Source organism: Lepidochelys olivacea (assembly GCF_965140295.1).
Source record: "Lepidochelys olivacea isolate rLepOli2 genome assembly, chromosome: 4".
In the NCBI taxonomy this organism is placed as follows: Eukaryota; Metazoa; Chordata; order Testudines; family Cheloniidae; genus Lepidochelys; species Lepidochelys olivacea.
The window spans coordinates 33684415-33703067 of NC_140414.1; the positions used below are offsets into that span (position 1 = coordinate 33684415).

The 18653-nt window shown below is 37.4% G+C and overlaps 1 protein-coding gene across 2 annotated transcripts in view; it reads right to left on the reverse strand.

Annotated features, from left to right (window-relative positions):
* Window positions 1-7960: 7960 nt before the first annotated feature.
* The window catches only part of DNAJB14 (DnaJ heat shock protein family (Hsp40) member B14), a 30472-nt gene continuing 19779 nt past the window's right edge, over window positions 7961-18653 (reverse strand). For both annotated transcript variants that reach the window (XM_084625633.1, XM_084625632.1), the window contains 5 exons: window positions 16957-17142; window positions 16466-16560; window positions 14738-14847; window positions 13619-13791; window positions 7961-9031 (listed from right to left, as the gene is read on the reverse strand). In XM_084625633.1, the coding sequence (XP_084481759.1) occupies window positions 8907-9031; window positions 13619-13791; window positions 14738-14847; window positions 16466-16560; window positions 16957-17142 (689 nt within the window). In that variant the 3' untranslated portion in view covers window positions 7961-8906. The remainder of the gene's footprint in view (window positions 9032-13618; window positions 13792-14737; window positions 14848-16465; window positions 16561-16956; window positions 17143-18653) is intronic.

An 18653-nucleotide genomic window follows, 5' to 3' on the forward strand; every position in this document is an offset into this window, starting at 1 on the left:
ATTTCCAACCACATTTCAGTTTATTCACATTGAGAAATGCTTTTTACCTTGTCAGATTTCAGATTGCTGAGCAGAGCAAAAGGGTATAATTTTCTAAAAATGGACCCTGTAATGCAGGGTGGACAAAATACAGCCCAGGGGCCGCAGCCGGACCTCCAGACGTTTTAATCTGGCTCTCACGCTCCCGCCAGGGAGCGGAGTCTGGGGCTTGTCTCGCTCCGCGCACCTCCCAGAAGCAGTGGCATGTCCCCGCTCTGGCTCCTACCGTGTAGGGGCAGCCAAGAGGCTCCACATACTGCCCCCGCAGCTCCCATTGGCCAAGAACCACAGCCAATGGGAGCTGCAGGGGTGGTGCCTGTGGAAAGGGCAGCATGCAGAGCCACCTGGCAGCGCTTCCGAATAGGAGCTGGAGTGGGGACATGCCACTGCTTTTGGTAGCTGCTTGAGGTAAGTACCACTCAGCACCTGATCCCCCTCCCGCCCTCTGAACCCCAGCCTGGAGCACCCTCCTGCACCCCCAACCCCTCATCCCTAGCCTCACCCCAGAGCCTGCACTCCCAGCCGGAGCCCTCACACACACACCCCTACACTCCAACGCCCTACCCCAGCCCGGAGCCCAATCCCACACCCTGAACTCCTCATTTCTGGCCTGCATCCCCAGCCGGAGCCCTCACCCCCTCCTGCACTCCACCCCCAATTTCATGAGCATTCATGGTCTGCCATACAATTTCCATACCCAGATGTGGTCCTTGGGCCAAAAAGTTTGCCCACCCTTGCTGTAATGGGAATTCTTACCCACATACTGAGGGGGTGGAGGTGGCAGGGAAAAAAAGCATTTAAAGATCAGTGACACCAGAACTCTCAAAATTGGATGGATAATTTTAATTCCTAATGGAAGCTCTGCTCTGTGCAAACTTACAGTGGCACAATATTAAACTATCACAAGTTTGAGGTATTAGCTGGAAAAGAAATATATACACCTCTAAACACATGCACACACAGGATTCACAAGTCTAGTGGTCCCAAGACCAGCAAACCTTGGTACTGAGTGAAAAGGAATCATGTACTTGTCAGGGAAATTATACATGCAAAGAAGCTTTAAAAACTACATTTCACATAACCCTTAATATAAGGAATATTTATGTTTCTGTTCAACATGCTTAAAAAGGAAATTATTTAAACATATTGGAAAAAATTCATATCTTTAATAGTGAGTAACCAAACTGAAAAAGGAGCTTGAAACCTGAAGCTTTCCTTCAAGATTACAAAGTCATCTAAAAGATTATACCAAGAGGCCTCATTCTACCTATTTCCCCTAAAACACAGACTAGATCTGCATGAAAGTTAAAAGGATGGGTTTCTTTTTCCTTTTCCAAGTTTCTCCTATCAGTTCGCACCCCCTCCCTACCCCTTTCTTCAGCTAAACTGATGGGATTAGAAATATAGAGGCAGCCATCTATTCTGTTAAGTGCCCAAAACTGGACAGTCTGATCACTGTGTTCATTCATTCCTCTATCCCACTATGTGGAGGAAAAAAACGCATCTCCATGCAGATTTAATGGACGAAAGAGAATCTTGTGTTGGTTCATGATGACGAACCTAAACTTACTACGTGGTTAGTCAGTGGATTACAATCCACACAGTTCAAGTGGTAGGCTGACTCAGTTAGGGAAAAGGTGAAGATTCCGAAAGATCAAAATTGAAAATTTGTCAATTAACAATAATCAAGCATTGTGGGAAGTTTATCCATTTTCATAAGATTATAAATGTTTCTGCTATGATGGTTAATACCCAAAAAGCAAATGGTTTCAAAAAAAATTTTTTTTAACAATGCCAACAACGTTACTCTCAAAGTTAACAGCAGAAGGTGAAAGACTGAAATGCTCAGAGACCTTATCAAGATAGTTCATGACTTACTTGCCCCTCCCCATTGAGGCCCATTTCCAGTAAATGCAGTTTTATAGATATATAGGTGTATGCATATATTAGTATTTGCATGTGCATGCATCATATGACTATGGATCTGCATGATACTATATAAGTATTACATACCATATTCAAAAAGGGAAATGAAGTTGTCACATAATGCAAGTTTGCCTGTATTTTTATAAGTACAAATAGCGGTTGTGAATATTCAGTATTTCGCTTGTTCAGATGGTTGTAAAGAAGAACAATCTCAACCCTCTCCCCCAAGACCATAGGAGCAGATTTTCAAAGGCGCTCAGCATCCAACAGCTGTTATTGTACTAAACAGGAACTGCTGGGTGTTGGGAACTTTTGAAAATCTGACTGCTTTAAGTGCCTAAATAGAAGCTAAGCTCTTTCGAAAAATCCAGCTCCACAACAAATTCGGAGTACTTTTGAATATTTGGCCTTGTGTTAAAAACAAACAAACCACCAGTTCAGGCATAAAGACATACAAATCATTCTTGCAGAATATGAAAAAGGCAATTCATTTTAATGAAAGTTGAGGGCCCACCATCTCCTACCAAAAATAATCATAGGAACATAGGATAAAATAATGGATTTGGTGGACTAAGGTAACTTCTAAAGAGATTCCCAGTGAAATAAGATCCCTGTAAAATCTTCAGCTGCCTCATTAACAGATCATGGGAGCTTCTGGTATAATTAAAATGGCTACATGGGGGAAAACCGTGAACAGAGGTTTAAGATTAAACTGTTCCTTACTGTACACCAAGAATGATTTAAAGTAAAATGAATGGCTTTGCTAAGGTGTATGGGTCTGATACTGCAAATGGCTAATTCCACTTTTGGTCCCCCCCACAATGAGCCCCACTGAAGTCCCCAAAGAGCAACTGAGTCACTGTCACCCACTAACTCAAACACTCTCTCACTCTTTCTACAGGCATCATGTACCCTGTATCCCACAGCTTCAGGAAGTCCCGTAATTGGTCAGCATGTGTTGATAGATGGAACATACATACTCCGTCCATGGAATTAAATTATACTGTATTGTATTTAATAAATGACGTTTGCCATTGAGTTCAATGAAATGGAATTTTGCCACGGATTTCAAAGAAAGCAGCTTCACCAAGAGGGGGAAAAGTATTTGGCTATGTACAATTGTTATTAAGCACTACATCTTCAGCAAAATTTCTTCCAAGGTCCTGAGAAATCTGAGCTCCACATTTTCTGGTTTCTGCTAGAGTGACACCACAAGTACTACAAAGGACAGGAAAACAGGAGGTTTAAATAATGAAAGATTTTGATCACACCTACAATATATCTATGGAATGTGATGTTTGTTCCCTTTGGAAAAGAAACTGAGAAGGTTGCAATGCAGGCTCTTAAGCAATGTAAACTGTCATGGGATAAGAGGGAAGGTCCTCTCATGGATTGGTAACTGGTTAAAAGAAAGAAAACAAAGGGTAGGAATACATGGTCAGTTTCCAGAATGGAGAGAGGTAAATAGTGGTGTCCCCCAGGGGTCTGTACTGGGATCAGTCCTATTCAACATGTTAATAAATGATCCGGAAAAAGGGGTAAACAGTGAGGTGGCAAAATTTGCAGATGATACAAAACTACTCAAGATGGTTAATTCCAAAGAGTTACAAGTGTTACAAAGGCATCTCACAAAACTGGGTGATTGGGCAACAACATGGCAGATGAAATTCAATGTTGATAAATGCAAAGCAATGCACATTAGAAAATGTAATCCCAACATATAAAATGATGGGGGTCTAAGTTAGCTGTTACCACTCAAAAAAGAGATCTTTGAGTCATTGTGGATAGCTCTCTGAAAACATCCCCTCAATGTGCAGCGGCAGTCAAAAAAGTGAACAGAATGTTGGGCATCATTAGGAAAGGCACAGAAAAGAAGACAAAGTATCATGTTGCCTCTATATAAATCCCTGTTATGCCCACATCTTGATTACTGTATGCAGATCTGATCGCCCCATCTCAAGAAAGATATATTCGAATTAGAAAAGGTACATAAAAGGGCAACAAAAATGATTAGGGGTGTGGAATAGCTTCCATAAGAGGAAAGATTAATAAGACTGGGACTTTTCAGCTTGGAAAAGAGATGACTAATTGGATATGATAGAGCTCTATAAAATCAGGACAGGTGTGGAGAAAGTAAATAAGGAAGTGTTATTTACTTCTCCTCATTACACAAGAACTAAAGGTCACCCAATGAAATTAAATAGGCAGCAGATTTAAAACAAACAAAGGGACGTATTTCTTCACACAACGTACTCAACCTGTGGAACTCCTTGCCAGAGGATGGTGTGAAGGCCAAGACTACAACAGGGTTCAAAAAAGAACTAGATAAGTTCATGGAAGATAGGTCCATCAATGGCCATTAGCCAGGAGGGCAGGGATTGTGTCCCTAGCCTTTGTTTGCATAAGCTAGGAATGGGCGATGGGATGGATCACTTGATGGATTACCTGTTCTGTTCATTCTCTCTAGGGTACCTGGCATTGGCCACTGTTGGAAGACAGGATATTGGGCTAGATGGGCCTTTGGTCTGATCCAGTATGACCATTCATATGATCACTTTGGTGAATTAAATAAAAAGAGTGAAAGTTTCAGGTAATGACGCCTACCTTTGAGTTCCCGTCAGTTTTTTGTTTTACTATTGCATTTTCCTGTGTATTCCTCTACTTGTTCCTATGTGAAAGACCCACACAGAGGACACTGATTCCCCTGTAATAGTGAGTCAGTCAGTGAAACTACTACAAAATAAACAAACTTGAAAAATAGATATTGTTTTGCCCCTTCATCATAATAGCACTCTTACTTGTTACTTGTAACAATAGGTCAAAGATTTCCAGAGGGAAGTTTTTAAATTGACTCTGATCCTTTAAAACAGGGGTCTCAAACACAGAGCCAGTGGAATTATTTCCTGCAGCCCATCATAGGCGCCAACTCCACTGGCAGCCAAACTTCCAGGATCCCCTCCTCCCTGCTCCTCCGCCTACTTCACAGCACTTCCCGCTGCCAAACAGCTGTTTGGCAGCACTTAGGACTTTCCAAGAGGGACGGGGGAAGAGCAGGGATATGGCACGCTCAGGGGAGGAGGTGGAGAAGAGGCAGGACTGGGGCAGGGATTTGGGGAAGGGGTTGGAATAGGGGCAGAGAGGAGGCGGAGTTGGGGCAGGGACTTTGGGGAAGGTGTTGGAATGGGGTCAGTGAAGGGGTGGGAAGAGGCAGGGCAGGGGCAGGGCCTCATGGACTAAATGAGGAGTCTGAGGTATGAAGTTCAGCATGTGAGATTCTTTGCTGTAAGTAGTTGGGAAGAATGTTTGTTAAAAGTGGCAACATATTACGTATGTATAGTTACTTTAAAAAGTTCCTGCAATTACAGCTGTGTTGATAGACTGTTAGTGTAGATCATCCTCAGCGTTACTGACCACATAAGGAATAGTTACAGGTGTTTATATTTTATTAAAACCCCTCTTCACATTACAGTTTTTAAAAAGTTACTACATTGACTTTTAATAGCATACTGTATTACTCTTCATTTTTTTCATTTTTGACTATACTTTTGTATCATTTTATGAAAAGATTTCAGTGATGCAGCCCTCGGGCCAACGTACTAGTCCTCATGTGGCCCTCGTGGTGATCCGAGTTTGAGATCCTTGCTTTAAAATAAAGTGCTAACTATATTTTAATGGCTATAAACTTTGTCTTTTGTAATCTTACAAATAAGTCTTTTTTTTTTAAGTCCTAAATTCACTTTTAAGTTTGTTTTTAGGTAAACAAACAGAACTTCTACTGAAATGTTTACCAAATGTGCAAAATATATATTACTGTAAACTGGTAACAAATCAGGGTTCTCCACTGACTAAAACATAGATGTTATGTTGTGGGGATTTTTTTTAAAGGTCACCTTTGCAAAGGAAATAAATGGGCTTGTTTTTGCTTCTTTATTATATATCAAGTTAGCCTACAAGGATCTGTTTTGTTAAATGATTTTTCTCAGCTGGTTTTTCAGTTGAGAAATTCAGGTTCTGTGCAAGCTGGAAATCTCTATGGTGACTGGAGGACTAGTGAAGTGACTGACTCACAAGAGTCCAGAGTAAAATCCGAGCAGCTAAAAAGTACAGGGATTTTTAAGTCAGGCTGCTTAAAACTCTGGTTTTTTTTTTTTTGATAATATTTAACTTAAGACTAATTAACATTTTTGAGAAAGGATATTTATCCCTTCAGTTAACATCTTGCTCACAAGAAACATACTTTGAGCTACCCAGAAGATCCTTCAGCAAAACCAAGGAAAAGGAGACTTGATATTCCTGATATTAAGTTTTTTTTAAAAAAAGTAAAAAACCCCAGACTTTTATTTTTAAAATACATTACAAAGAAGCAAAACAGGACATATGGCCAACTTTAAAAGAATCCTTGCAGATCACCTTTAAGGTAGGCAGGAATAGGAAGTAATACCCATGCTTCCCCAGTTCCCATACCCTGGTCTCAGAAAGAGAGACTGCAAATACTTAATCTATCAAGTGTTAAGCAGCATTTTTTCAACCAATCAAAACATGTTTTTTAAATGGAATATGCTTAGAAAGGTAATTATTTTTCTAATAATTTATAATTCAATGGAATGTAGCAGCCTAGTTCTAACTGTGCAGTAACTACAGGTTTATTGTAAGCAGCTTTATTAAAAATATTTCTTAACTGTGATTTCACAGCCCCCATATTTTATAAACACACTGTGAAATCATTTCCCTTTGTGTTCACTGAAAAAATGGCACCCACAAGCATACAGGCATATCTATGAAGCAGGAGGCCAGTGCATTTGCTCAAGACCATTGAAAAAATTCTTCTATTACGACTATCTAGAGAATTTGACAAGTTCTTTGATGTTATGTCCTCCAAATTAGCATATTTATGATGCTTTCGGGATACTTTTAGAATTTAGGTAATCCACATTTGCTCGCTTTCTTTACTTCTAAGGCAAACTGCAAACATTTGGATGATTTCTACAATAAATAGATGAATGTGATACATCATTCGTCTCTCCTTGCCCCAAAACCTGATTCGTGGGGACATTCAGCACAGAAACCCTGCTTCGTTTCAGTTTTCAGCTCTTCGCTTTGAAGTTCACCTTTGATTTCCACTATGAACATTACCTCTTCCAAAAGAGGAAGAATGTTTTGGTTTGGCTATTAGCTTTGTACGTCACCAGCCAGCCTGTTCCATGTTACACCACCATATACAATACTGGGCACTTCCAGTGAGACACTTTAGAAAAGGTAAACACAAAAGGCTTAAGGTCCACTCAAATTAGCAGCATTTAATGTGGCTCTAAGGACTAATTATGCTCACAAAGTACACCAGTGTAAATCCAAAGTAAGCCCAATGAAGTTGAATAGGGCACTGACTTCAGTTAAGTAGCTACACTGTTATAACCAGAGAGCAGAATTTGCCTCCCCGCAATTTGATAAATTTAGAGAGAGAAATTCTCTAAAACAATGGACTGCCCTTATTACCAAATAGCCAGCATTCACAAATGAAAGACAAAATATTTTGCTATGTTGCACTGACAAACAGTACAATGATGTAGAAATTTCACCTACTACACTCAAAGCACCTACTCATTTCTTTCTATCGGCATCACACACCCTGTATCCAGCTTTTTCAGAATGCCCCTTAATTTGTGACAGCATGTGTGGATACATATAATTTACATGTTCAGTCCATGGAATTAAATGATACTTTATTGTATTTAATAGTTAAATGGTATGTTTTCTCACCTACAGGAAGTCCATCCAGCAAGATTCTGGACTGAAACAACTTTATATCTTGTGACTTCCTCTTGTTCCTGTACTTGATCAAATTTGTGGGGCTCTGATTACAGCAGAATGTTACAAGGCAGCTAAGCATTTAATAGTTAATTGTCAGAAGTGTTAAAAGGCACAACGCTTGACTTGAGCAGTGATTTTCCTATTCCACTTGTGTTGAGTGAATAGGAATCAGTTTGAAGATACTAGCTTGAAATGAGAAACTGCGAATCTCCCCAGAGGAAACATTGTTTTTTTTTTTTTTAAAACTAATTACTATTGCAGATTTTCCCTCTACCTTTTCAGTGAAAAATAAGGAACCTGGGAATGCATGTTCAACATGCTTATGGACTTATATACAACTGAAATGCCAAAGGGCAGAGTTGCTGTAAAGTACTCCAAGTACTAAAAGCAATGTTCATAACTTCTGCATAGCACTTTACAAATATTTACTTTTAAAAGAGATTAGTGAAGCTCTTGGTTTTCTTAGTATTGGTCAGAAATTCTTAAAAACAACAACAGCTAACTGCTACTCTACACCAAATTAAATTTATCCCAACATATATTTCGGAATATACACTACTATATTTTAAAAATATCAAGTTCCTCTAAGCTGGTAAAGCCTGAAGATTTTACATAAAGTTAGAGATAAAGTGTTTAATATTTTTTTTTTAAACTACACACACTTGACATCTGAATAAGGAGTGATGTAGTCATACTATTTATTTCATCAGTGAAACAAAATGTTTTATGGAGCTAAATTTCTGATATTTTAAATAGAAAGTCATTTAACTTGTATATACACAAAGTGTTCTTTCCATAGATATTTACATGACAAATATGTTAGAGGAGAACCACTATGACTAAGTCTCTACAAGCGTGGCATCCTTTCTGAGCTACTCTCTCTGCTGAAAGAATTCATGGAAACCTTTGAAGTAAAATCTAAACAATTAAAATAATGTAAACTGACTTTGTTCTATATTTCATAGTAGGTAAAGAAGCCATTAAATGAAATTTCATCATAAGGATTCTGGAAACAGCTACACAGTAGAGTTTTACATCCACCCTCTTTTCAACTTCCAGGATGAAACTAAATCTCTTCTCACTTGACAAGAGATATAATAGCGTACTTAAGGTTGCACGGGTAAAATTCTAGTTCATCCTCCTCGATAGATACTGGTGAGCCTTTCTAGTTCTTTGCAGTTGTCCATGGGCAAGGAGTCTGCTTTCTTTCGGAGGCGATCATCTCGGTACACTTTTGCTGCGTACAGCAAGTCTGTTTCTTAAAAAAGAAAGATTTTTAGGGTTAAAGTAGTAATTTCATGTTTATGCAAGACTCTCTCTCACTCAGACCTACCCCAAACATCTAAATCCTCCTCACACCTTGCATCACTCTGTTTGCTGCTCCCAATTGATAATCATAGTGACATCAATGTGTCATTTTATTGCAGGCTTCCCTCTGCTGGATTTCCGTCAGCATTGCTTGCAAGTTTGAAGGCCAATGCCGGTAACAGACTTTCAGTGTTCTTATATTTCAATCCGTACTTTCTGATTTCAGAGAGATTCCCTATCCCCCATTACTTGCTTACTTACTGTACACCAATAAAGATATTGATCACTTCACCCCTGTGGTCAATGATCTTCTGTGTGATCTTAATGGTACACCTCTAGTTACCCTGGCAGTGTTCAAAATCCATTCTGAGAGAGGCCTTTGAGACCTAGTTGTCCAGCACACTAAATATGCCAGTTTCTCAGGCATAAAATAATCCCTGTGTTCTGTTTTACAGGAGTTCCTACATTGTGGAGTATCTGAATTGCATAACATCGCTTTTTCAGTCTCAGGTTAAAATTCTAACAAATAAGTCATTAATTAAAGACAAACAGCTTTGGAAAGAAGTTTTTAAATAGCAAAGAATGACATCTAAAAAACCCACCATTGAACACGGAGCAGATATTTTCATAAATAAAATACAAAGCAGGAATACCTTATTACACATATAGAAACTCTAATTTTTAGGATTTGCTATTTCTTTGGTTTTTAAAAGCTATTTAGGGAGTTTTATTAGGTTTACAAAATCAATGCCATGTAAACATCACAAACAAAATTATCATATTACTGCATAATGAGAAATTATCATCAAATCCCTCCAATTTAACAGGGCATTACCATATTACAGAGTGAGCCTCTTTACACCATCTAGGACATATTGTTTCCAAAGTCTTTATGAAATTGAGTGAAACTTCTGACTCTTCTCTTGTTCAGCTTCACTTCTGCCGTTGCCAGTATGTACTCTAGAGTATTTTATCTTATCCTACCCTCCTTTCCCTGGGCTTCAGAATCTGCCAAAGTTTTTTAATCAGCTCATTATTATTTTCTACCTCTGGTGTATACTCTCGTATGTCTGAAATGTGGATTTCTATCCAAAGAAACTGGACTGTATTTTCCCTCGTTTAAGGTCTCTAACTATACAATACTGATTTTGGAAGCTGAATGAGAATTTAAACAGGAATCCCCATCTTTAGCAAATCTTTGCCATCCTGACAGCCAATATAATCTCCCCTAGCTCTCTCCTCTTCTTTTAAAGCTTGGGCTAGAGCTGGTTGGAGAATTTTGATGGAACCATATGCTACTGCATTCTACTGTCTAAAGTGAAACACTTTGAAAAAATAAGTTCATTTCACTTTTATTTCAGAAGAAACCCCTGAAAAAAGTTCTAATGTTGAAACATCACATTTCAACTTTTTGGAATGAAACATTTAGATTTTTCATTTTGAAATGACTATTTTGATTTTTTTTAAAATTTTGTATTATATACTGTACAAAACATTTAGATGGTCATAAAAAAAACATTTCAATCAACCTGCAATGATTTTCTTCAGGAATTTTCCTTCACAGATCATGGTAAAGTTTTAGGCTTCCATTCTGATTCAGAATGAAGTCAAATTCCAAAACCTTGGAAGTGTTTGCAAAATGCAACTTCTGCACACAGCTCTAGTTAGGACAGAAAGGTTTTGGAAAAATTGCAGCTTACCCCATTTGAGTACAAGTTGCAGATGCCCTCTGGCTTTTTTCATAATTAAATCTTTCTGCTGATAGTAATGAAATGGCACAATGAGGACTGGTAAGAGGTCCAGGTGGAGAGAGCTGCACCTTATGTGCTCTCTGACCCCCCACAGCTTTGACTGATCAACTCTGTAACTGAAGTTCTTACAAACCAAATTGGATTTCCTGCTTCGGAGTTTTTAGGCAATCCTTTAAGTCCAATGTTGTTTCTCCTTGATCTATTTTCCATATCGTCCAATTTATGCTACATCTCTCTCTCTCTCGTTTGTCCTAGGCCAGACATTTCTAGCACAATGACTCAATATTCCACATCAGTAACTTCCTTCTTTACTGCTTGAATCTTGGATGTCTTACATCTTGTAGTCAGACTCAAAGATCTACTCCCTAACGTTCGCCCTGGTTGGTGGTTGATTTTCTTTGGCCCGCTCATTCCTCCTTGTTTTGGGTGCTTTGTCTTCAAATTGAAGTCAGAGAGGCCTCCCCCATATTGCGAGCCTGAAGGACTTCTTAGTGAGGGTGTTTATTTTTTTTTTAAATTTGGGGATGTTTTTGAATGGTCCTTCCTCTGCAATCTCATGCTCTGCTTTCGGGGGGGGGGGGGGGGACGCGGGGGAAGAGGGATTAGCAGATATGGGGGATGAGGGGGTCAATAAAGGCAGATTACTGTGCTGTCCCCTCAGAACTCAGACACACAGCAGCCATTTAGTTCAGCCACCTGGTGATCCCCTACCTGGATTTGCTATTTTAACCACATTATAGTTTGTGAGACTTCCATTAAATATTCAAATTGACATGTTTAAGCCTTGAAGAAAATAACCCGCCCAAAACCCATCCCCAACCCTGCTTTGATAGGATATTTTTTAAATCAATTTTTGATGTAGAGAACTTCTACAGAATTCCTACCCTCCACATCTCTCCCCACCTTTTTTTTTTTTTTTTTTGTAGCATCTTGCATTATGCAAAAACCTGCTGTAAAACAGAAACAAAGGGACTAAACAATAATAACGTATTACTTCTCAAAAAGATTATGTTGCATCTATTATGAGATGGTACCTATGTACCCTTGCATGGCTCATTTTTTTAGCAATTATTTTAAGGAGAAGTCACATCAACATTTAAGCTCAAATCTACAAATACATTTGTACGTTTCCTACTCTAAATAGCAAATGTATCCCGTAGAAAAATAGGATTTAGTTGAAAACCATTTTTTTAAGCAGGAAAATGTTATTTGACCACATTTTATGACAGCAAATTTCAAAATGAAAGTTTTCATTCCTAATTGTTTCTCCTTTCAGTTTAGATTTCAAAACAACTATTTTGCTTTTTACTTTTGGAATCTTCACCCACTCCCTCTCACTCTTATTTACTCCCCTCATCTTTTACTACTGGAAAAAAGCAAGCATAAGGGACAGTAGAGATTAACAAACCTCAGAAAGTGGGAAAAACTATTTTTCTCTCTGTCTCTTTTGTACTTTTCCCCTCAGGATGATGTTGGCTAGAAGTGTGGGTTTTTTTAGTGTGAGAAGGTGGAGAATATACTCTTAAAAAAATTGAAAGTGAAAAAAGTAAAAACAAATTAGAGAAAGTACTATTTGTGTTTACTTTCCATTTTTCCATGTTTAAACAAGTGCAGAAGTGCACCCCCTCCTACTTTCACACACTTAAAAAAAATCTCTATCGCATCAGTGTTTCCAATGGGGGAAAAGGGGGGAATGTGAAGAGGGAGAGAGAGGAAAAAAAAATCAGAATTCAAAACTCAAAATTTTAAATTTCATTTCAAAATTTCTCAAAAACCGTGAATGAAAAATGTTTGTTCAAAATCTTTCATGGGGAAAAAATTATTTCGTCCAACTCTAGTATTAATGATTCTAAATTAATTAATTCTAAGCTTTACCTAAAGGATGTTAATTTATTTTGGAGGGACAAAAAATAGGGATCTAACTTTTATTTATGTCTGTTGATTGATCCATGACCAATGAGTGGAAGACTTCATGATCTTGTAAACATTTGTACTGGTCCAAAGAATATCTAGTCCCTGTAGATTGTGAGATATTGGATGTTAAAAAACATGTCATTTTTCTTTCTCACTTCAGTTTTGATGTGATTTTTTGCAGCCCTACCTTCACAGTCTGACAACATTTTACGTCGCTCACAGGTATTAAAGGATTGGATTTGCGCTCTATCCCTTCTAAAAAGTAGCTGGCTAAATTATATTTGAATTAATGTGGGTAAGAAAAAAGTTAGTAGCCTAAACAACCTGTTTTTTAATATCTGATATTGCACAAGTTGCTAGTTGTTGGGAAGGGAGATAAAATGACAGAAAGTGAAACATTTATTTTGGGCCCCAAAGATGTACATGATATTGAAATTTCAGTGTGTCATTTTTAGCGTTGTCCAGAACTAAATACAGGAAGTTCAAGACCTCAGGTCAAAGTAAGTTTTCCTTCTTTCCCATTATTAATGTAGTCAAATTAATAAGTGTGTCATTCAATGCCAAAAATTTACAACAATTCACTTTCTAAGAAATGGTCACAGTTAACAGAACAAGGAATCTATCATTTTGTAGGTGGCAGTTGTTTCCTTCATCAAGTAAAAACCTTGGGAATTAACACAGACTACTTGGTGTATTTTTAAAATGCAACAAATGTGAAAGACTGGCCTTTGTATTGGTTCTTTCATGCAAATCACATGTAAACACCTTTTAGTAAAAATAGTCACTTCATTCTATTCTAACACAGAAATAAGCTTTTCATGGTAACACGTGTTTTTGAGACATGCCAAACATTACTCATTGGGTAAACTTACTTTGCTGCCTCTCCTTCCAACAGTTATTTCGAATGTTGGACACATAGTCCTCTTCCACATTCTTTTCCACCTTCTGTAATGACACTCCTTTGTATTCATTTCTGAAGTCCTTGCTGACATAATAAATGACACCCAGGTTTTCTGTCTTCATTTTGATGGTCTGCCCTGTACCTCTGTGAGAGACATGTTTGTTATTCTTTTTATATACACAATATGTATGTTTCAAATGTTGCCATTGGTGAGCAGCAATAAGGTTTCACTGAGTACACTATTTCAAAGTACAGAAAAGTCAGAGTTGTAATGAAAAGCAGTGGGAGTGTCATGTTTAACAGAAGAAAATGTTTACATTCATATGAATATAGAACTTCTGCCTTTTACCTCTCTCCATCTTCAAAAGTAATTTTAGTAAGCCATCTTTGTTTTAAAACATTATAAATAAATAAGTATAAAACAACCAACCAACACTGGAACCTGGCAAAACAAAAAACGAGGTCCCCAGCCTGCAACATTTCACTCTAAAATGTTTTACTGCAGCCCTTGAGAAATCCACCTGCATGCTGGCATATTGTGGATTAAAAACTCATGGTTTGTGCGTGCTCTGGAGGAGTGGTGCTTGTATCACAGGAGCTTAGCCTCAAAAGGGAAGAACATCTCTCTCCTGTGGAGCTCAAACGCTGCAGGAGAAGGAGCCTTCCTTCTATGAAGTCCAGCAGTTCTGCAAGAGAGTGAGAACCCTACAAGCAGTGATAGCAATTTACCTCCTGCATGATTTGTCAAAGGAGTTATTTCTTTCAAGAAAAAATATGGAGTTTTAGATACCCTTCCGTCTGAAATAGATATGAGTTTCAACACCTGTATTCCCTTCCAGACAGGTAGGGATAAAATATTGTAACAAAGTCTACTCTGGGGGAAAAGGGGGAATAGAGAATTTCTCCAGCTTTCATTATAATTCAGACCTTAACAACACAGGTCAGGAGGTTGTTTTTGTCAACTGCCTGACTTGATACAAGTAGAAGATGACTCTGCAAAGCAGATGTTAAAAAGCCATGCAAAGAAATAAAAAGGGCATTTTAAAAATGGAGAAGTATTTTTTTAACAAATTTAATCAGCATTACTTACGATCTTGGGTACAAGGCATAAGGAGGATTGGAAACCATCAACTGGCTCAACAAAGAGACGAGGATCAATACAATAATAGGCATCAGCTGGATGAACATAGAAAAGCCTCCCTACGGAACAGAACAAATAAGATTTGGGCATTTCATAAAATCGGGATCAAGATAGTATGCAAATTTGGCAGGGTTTAATCTGGGATTTGCTTTTTAAGATTGAACACTATACCAATAACCTAAAAATCCAAAAGACCAACTGCTTTGTAGAACAACTACAAATTTTAGGTACTCTCAGATATCCCTATCCCAAAATCACTCATAATTATTATTTGTACTGTAATAGTGCCCAGAGACTCCAACAAAAATTAGAACCCCATTGTGCTGACACTGCACACACACAAGAGAAAGGCTTTCCCTATCCCAACAGTTTACAACCCAAGTATAAATGGCATTAGTTAGTTAACAGGAATCCAATACATACTGCATCATACAACACTGAAGAGATGCATTTAAAACTCCAGAGTTGTAATTCAACGCCCACTGAAGTCAATGAGTCTTTTCACTGATTTAATGAACTGGACCAGGTTTATATAGATGTCAAATAAGTAGCTAAATGCAGGTACACGGCACGCCACACTTAGGGCTATTCTGAAATTCTGAAACAGCTATTCTTAAGTAACTGCATGTGTGAATGCTCTTAACTTAATCCACTTTTAAAGTAGATTAGGATAAATGTGAATAAGGTGCTCTTATTCCAGAACAAGAGCGTTCACATATGAAGTTATTCTCAGGAGTAGCTATTGTGTTTTAAATTAACTTCCTACCTTAATATCAAGGTGGAAAAATATTGGACGTTTTAAATTGGATTTTTAAAATTTTTGTTATTTAAATTATAAGAAGTTCCTTTTTAAAAATAAACCCATTTAAAAATGAAATCTCAATTTAATACAAAATATATTAAGGCCTAAACTTATTAAAATTTAGTTGTAAATGTGTAACATCTTTTGATAAGAGAAATTTATATATCCAAAACATTTAGTGTTGTTTTAATAAATTATATAGCTGTTTTATGGTGTTAAATTAAATTCCAGTTACCATCCTAATTCAGCTTGACACAAATCATGAGCAAAAATTATTTACATAATATATAAGCGATGTATCAGTCACTATTTTTAACATAATAAATGTAAAATTAATAACCTGAAAATGTTATGTTATATAATTTCTGAAATAAATGCCTATAGTTAGAGTGTACCCTCCGAGGCAGCAAAAAGATGTACCACATCTAATGTAAAGACTATTTAGTTGTAAAGCAAAATATGTTAGTAGTTATATCAACCAATGAGAATGCAACTTTCTTTAGAAAATAACTGAAGTACGGATGGAAAAGTTAATCAATTTTAATGATTTAAATCAACGGTTTCCACTTGGTGATTTAAATCAATCTGCCCTGCTCAATCCAAATTAATTTTCAAGTACATACAAGCTCTTAGTGACCAGAAACTAGCTTAAATCATTTAGGATGTTAGTTTGGAATCTTTTGTTCTGTTTACTGCACCTTATGCAAATCTTCATGTCTGTTTACCAAAGGAGCTAGGCTGTCCCTGTAAAAATATTTCACTTGCAAATTCAGCTGTTCCTACAGAGCCAAAGATTCCCCTGCAATCATGCCATGTATATGACTATAATCTTCTTTCTCTAGCAGTAGATTCAGGTCAAAACCACTCAAACATACATCACCCCTCTCCTCTTCTCTCTCATGTCCACTATGACGGTGTTGATTAGGATGATTGTAGCCAGCTCGACCATTAGAAAATGAATGTACACTACCTACAAAAAGAAGCATCAACAGTCAAGAAAACACCTGTTATAAACACACAAGATGAGTGAGAAACTAAAATGCCTTGATGACTATAGACTGGGGAATTAATATACAGAGTGAGACATTTAAAATAGCTCATATTTAAACTTCTTCTATTTTGAAATTTGCATTAAATAAACTAGGTCTTATTTTTTGAAAACCTACAATATTTATGAATTTATGATTTCATGTACTCTTGAGGTCACCATAGTAATCAGAAAAGGAAACTGTAGCAATACACAGAGGAAAAATTGCTTACAGTAGATTAGGAAAATAAGAGTTTGGAATAAGTATTCTAAAAATCATCATATGAACTCAGTAGTGCAGCTCTGATAAATATCCATAAAATATTAATGAGTAAATACCTGATGGAAACGCTCCTCCGAAGAACATATTGAATAAATCCTCTGGAGTAATATCAGCCTCACAACCTCTGTGGAAATTAAATCTACCATTGCCAGGGTGATTGCATGCTTGCTCTTCACTGCCTGTAAGGTCATATTGCTTTCGTTTTTCTGGATTGCTCAGCACAGCATATGCATTTCCAATCTCTGAAACAGGGAACACAGAGTGCTCACACAAATGAACAATAAGAGCTGTTCTGTAATTACAGTTGTAATTTCAGTCAAGAACTTGCTGAACATTAGCATCATTCATAGGCGATACTGTACATTACAAAATCAACTGCAATGGAACAGGGTGTCCAGAAACATCTCCAGTTTCCTACTCCCTCCAAGGCCCTGCATCATGGTAAAGTAGCTATAGAAGGCTGGACAGTTACGTTTACATCTTCAAAGGAACGTCTTCATCTGCTGAAATATTTCCCCCTCGTTGCAATTTAAAAAACTTAGCTTTAATGTGAACTCAAAAGTCAGGTAATTGCAAACATTTGGCTTGATCCAACAACATTAGCTCTACCATGCAGCGTCTTCTGTATATTTTATGGGTTATATTAATAGGAATAATACATTAAGATTTACATTCAATAAGAGAAAGACAAACAGAAAATACTACACATGCAATATGAGAGTTAATATTAGTGAATCTACCTTCACTTTTGGAATTACCTGACCTGTGTGTGCTTGATCTTGGTAACTGAGGTGCATGTAGAGCCATATTTTTTTACACTGTCATGTGACACTGCTGGCAGTGCTGCTTTTAAATGACAGACCAAGCTACAAGAGATTACACGGAAACCCTGCTGTAGGACACACACTTCAAATACAGTTATCAGGGTTACTCCGCCTCATGGTAAAGATGGTGGTGAGAGTTTGACATCCTCAGTTGTGGAGAGAAATTAGAAAGAAGTCAGTCAGCTCATAACAAATACACATGAAGAAAACTTATTGCAAAAAATGTTTTAGACAACTTTTTTTTTTTGCTTATGTTGTGCCACGAACGATCACAAACTGCTAATAACTGATCATAGCAATTCAAAAAGTTGTGTTTTTTTTTTATAAACAGAATTTAGAGGAAATAAAAAGACAACCTGATCAATGTTCTTAAAATAAAAAGAATAGGCCCTTGGACAACTTAGTAAAATATGTTGTCTGGCAGTATTCCAGAGACTGATCAAATGATACTTCTGAAATGTTAAGAAAAATACACACTTCTATTAAAGCAGTCGGGACTCCAACATTCCCCTGCACCATTTTCAACCGATACACTGAAGTAATGTGCATTTGCTGAAGAACCAGAAGACGAGTAATTTCGTTTAAAATGTGCAACCTGAATGAAGAGTGAAATAGTGAAAGTTTGATTTTGGAAATCTCCAAGTTAATACACCGGATCCTCGCTAGAATGTAGGGTTCGGGATCCATGCGTTAACCGTGTTATAGCAGGGGCCGTGTTATCATGGATCCCAATTTAAATGTTTAAATTTGGGATCCATCACCACACCCACGCTATATGCAAATACGCGCTCTAGCGAGGGTCCGCTGTACTTGAAAGTATTATTAGTCACAAGGTGAAAAAATTTAAAACAATTTTTTAAATTTGACAGGGACCTTTTAAAACAAATAATATAATTTATAGAATAAAGTTTAGCTATCAAAAACATGTG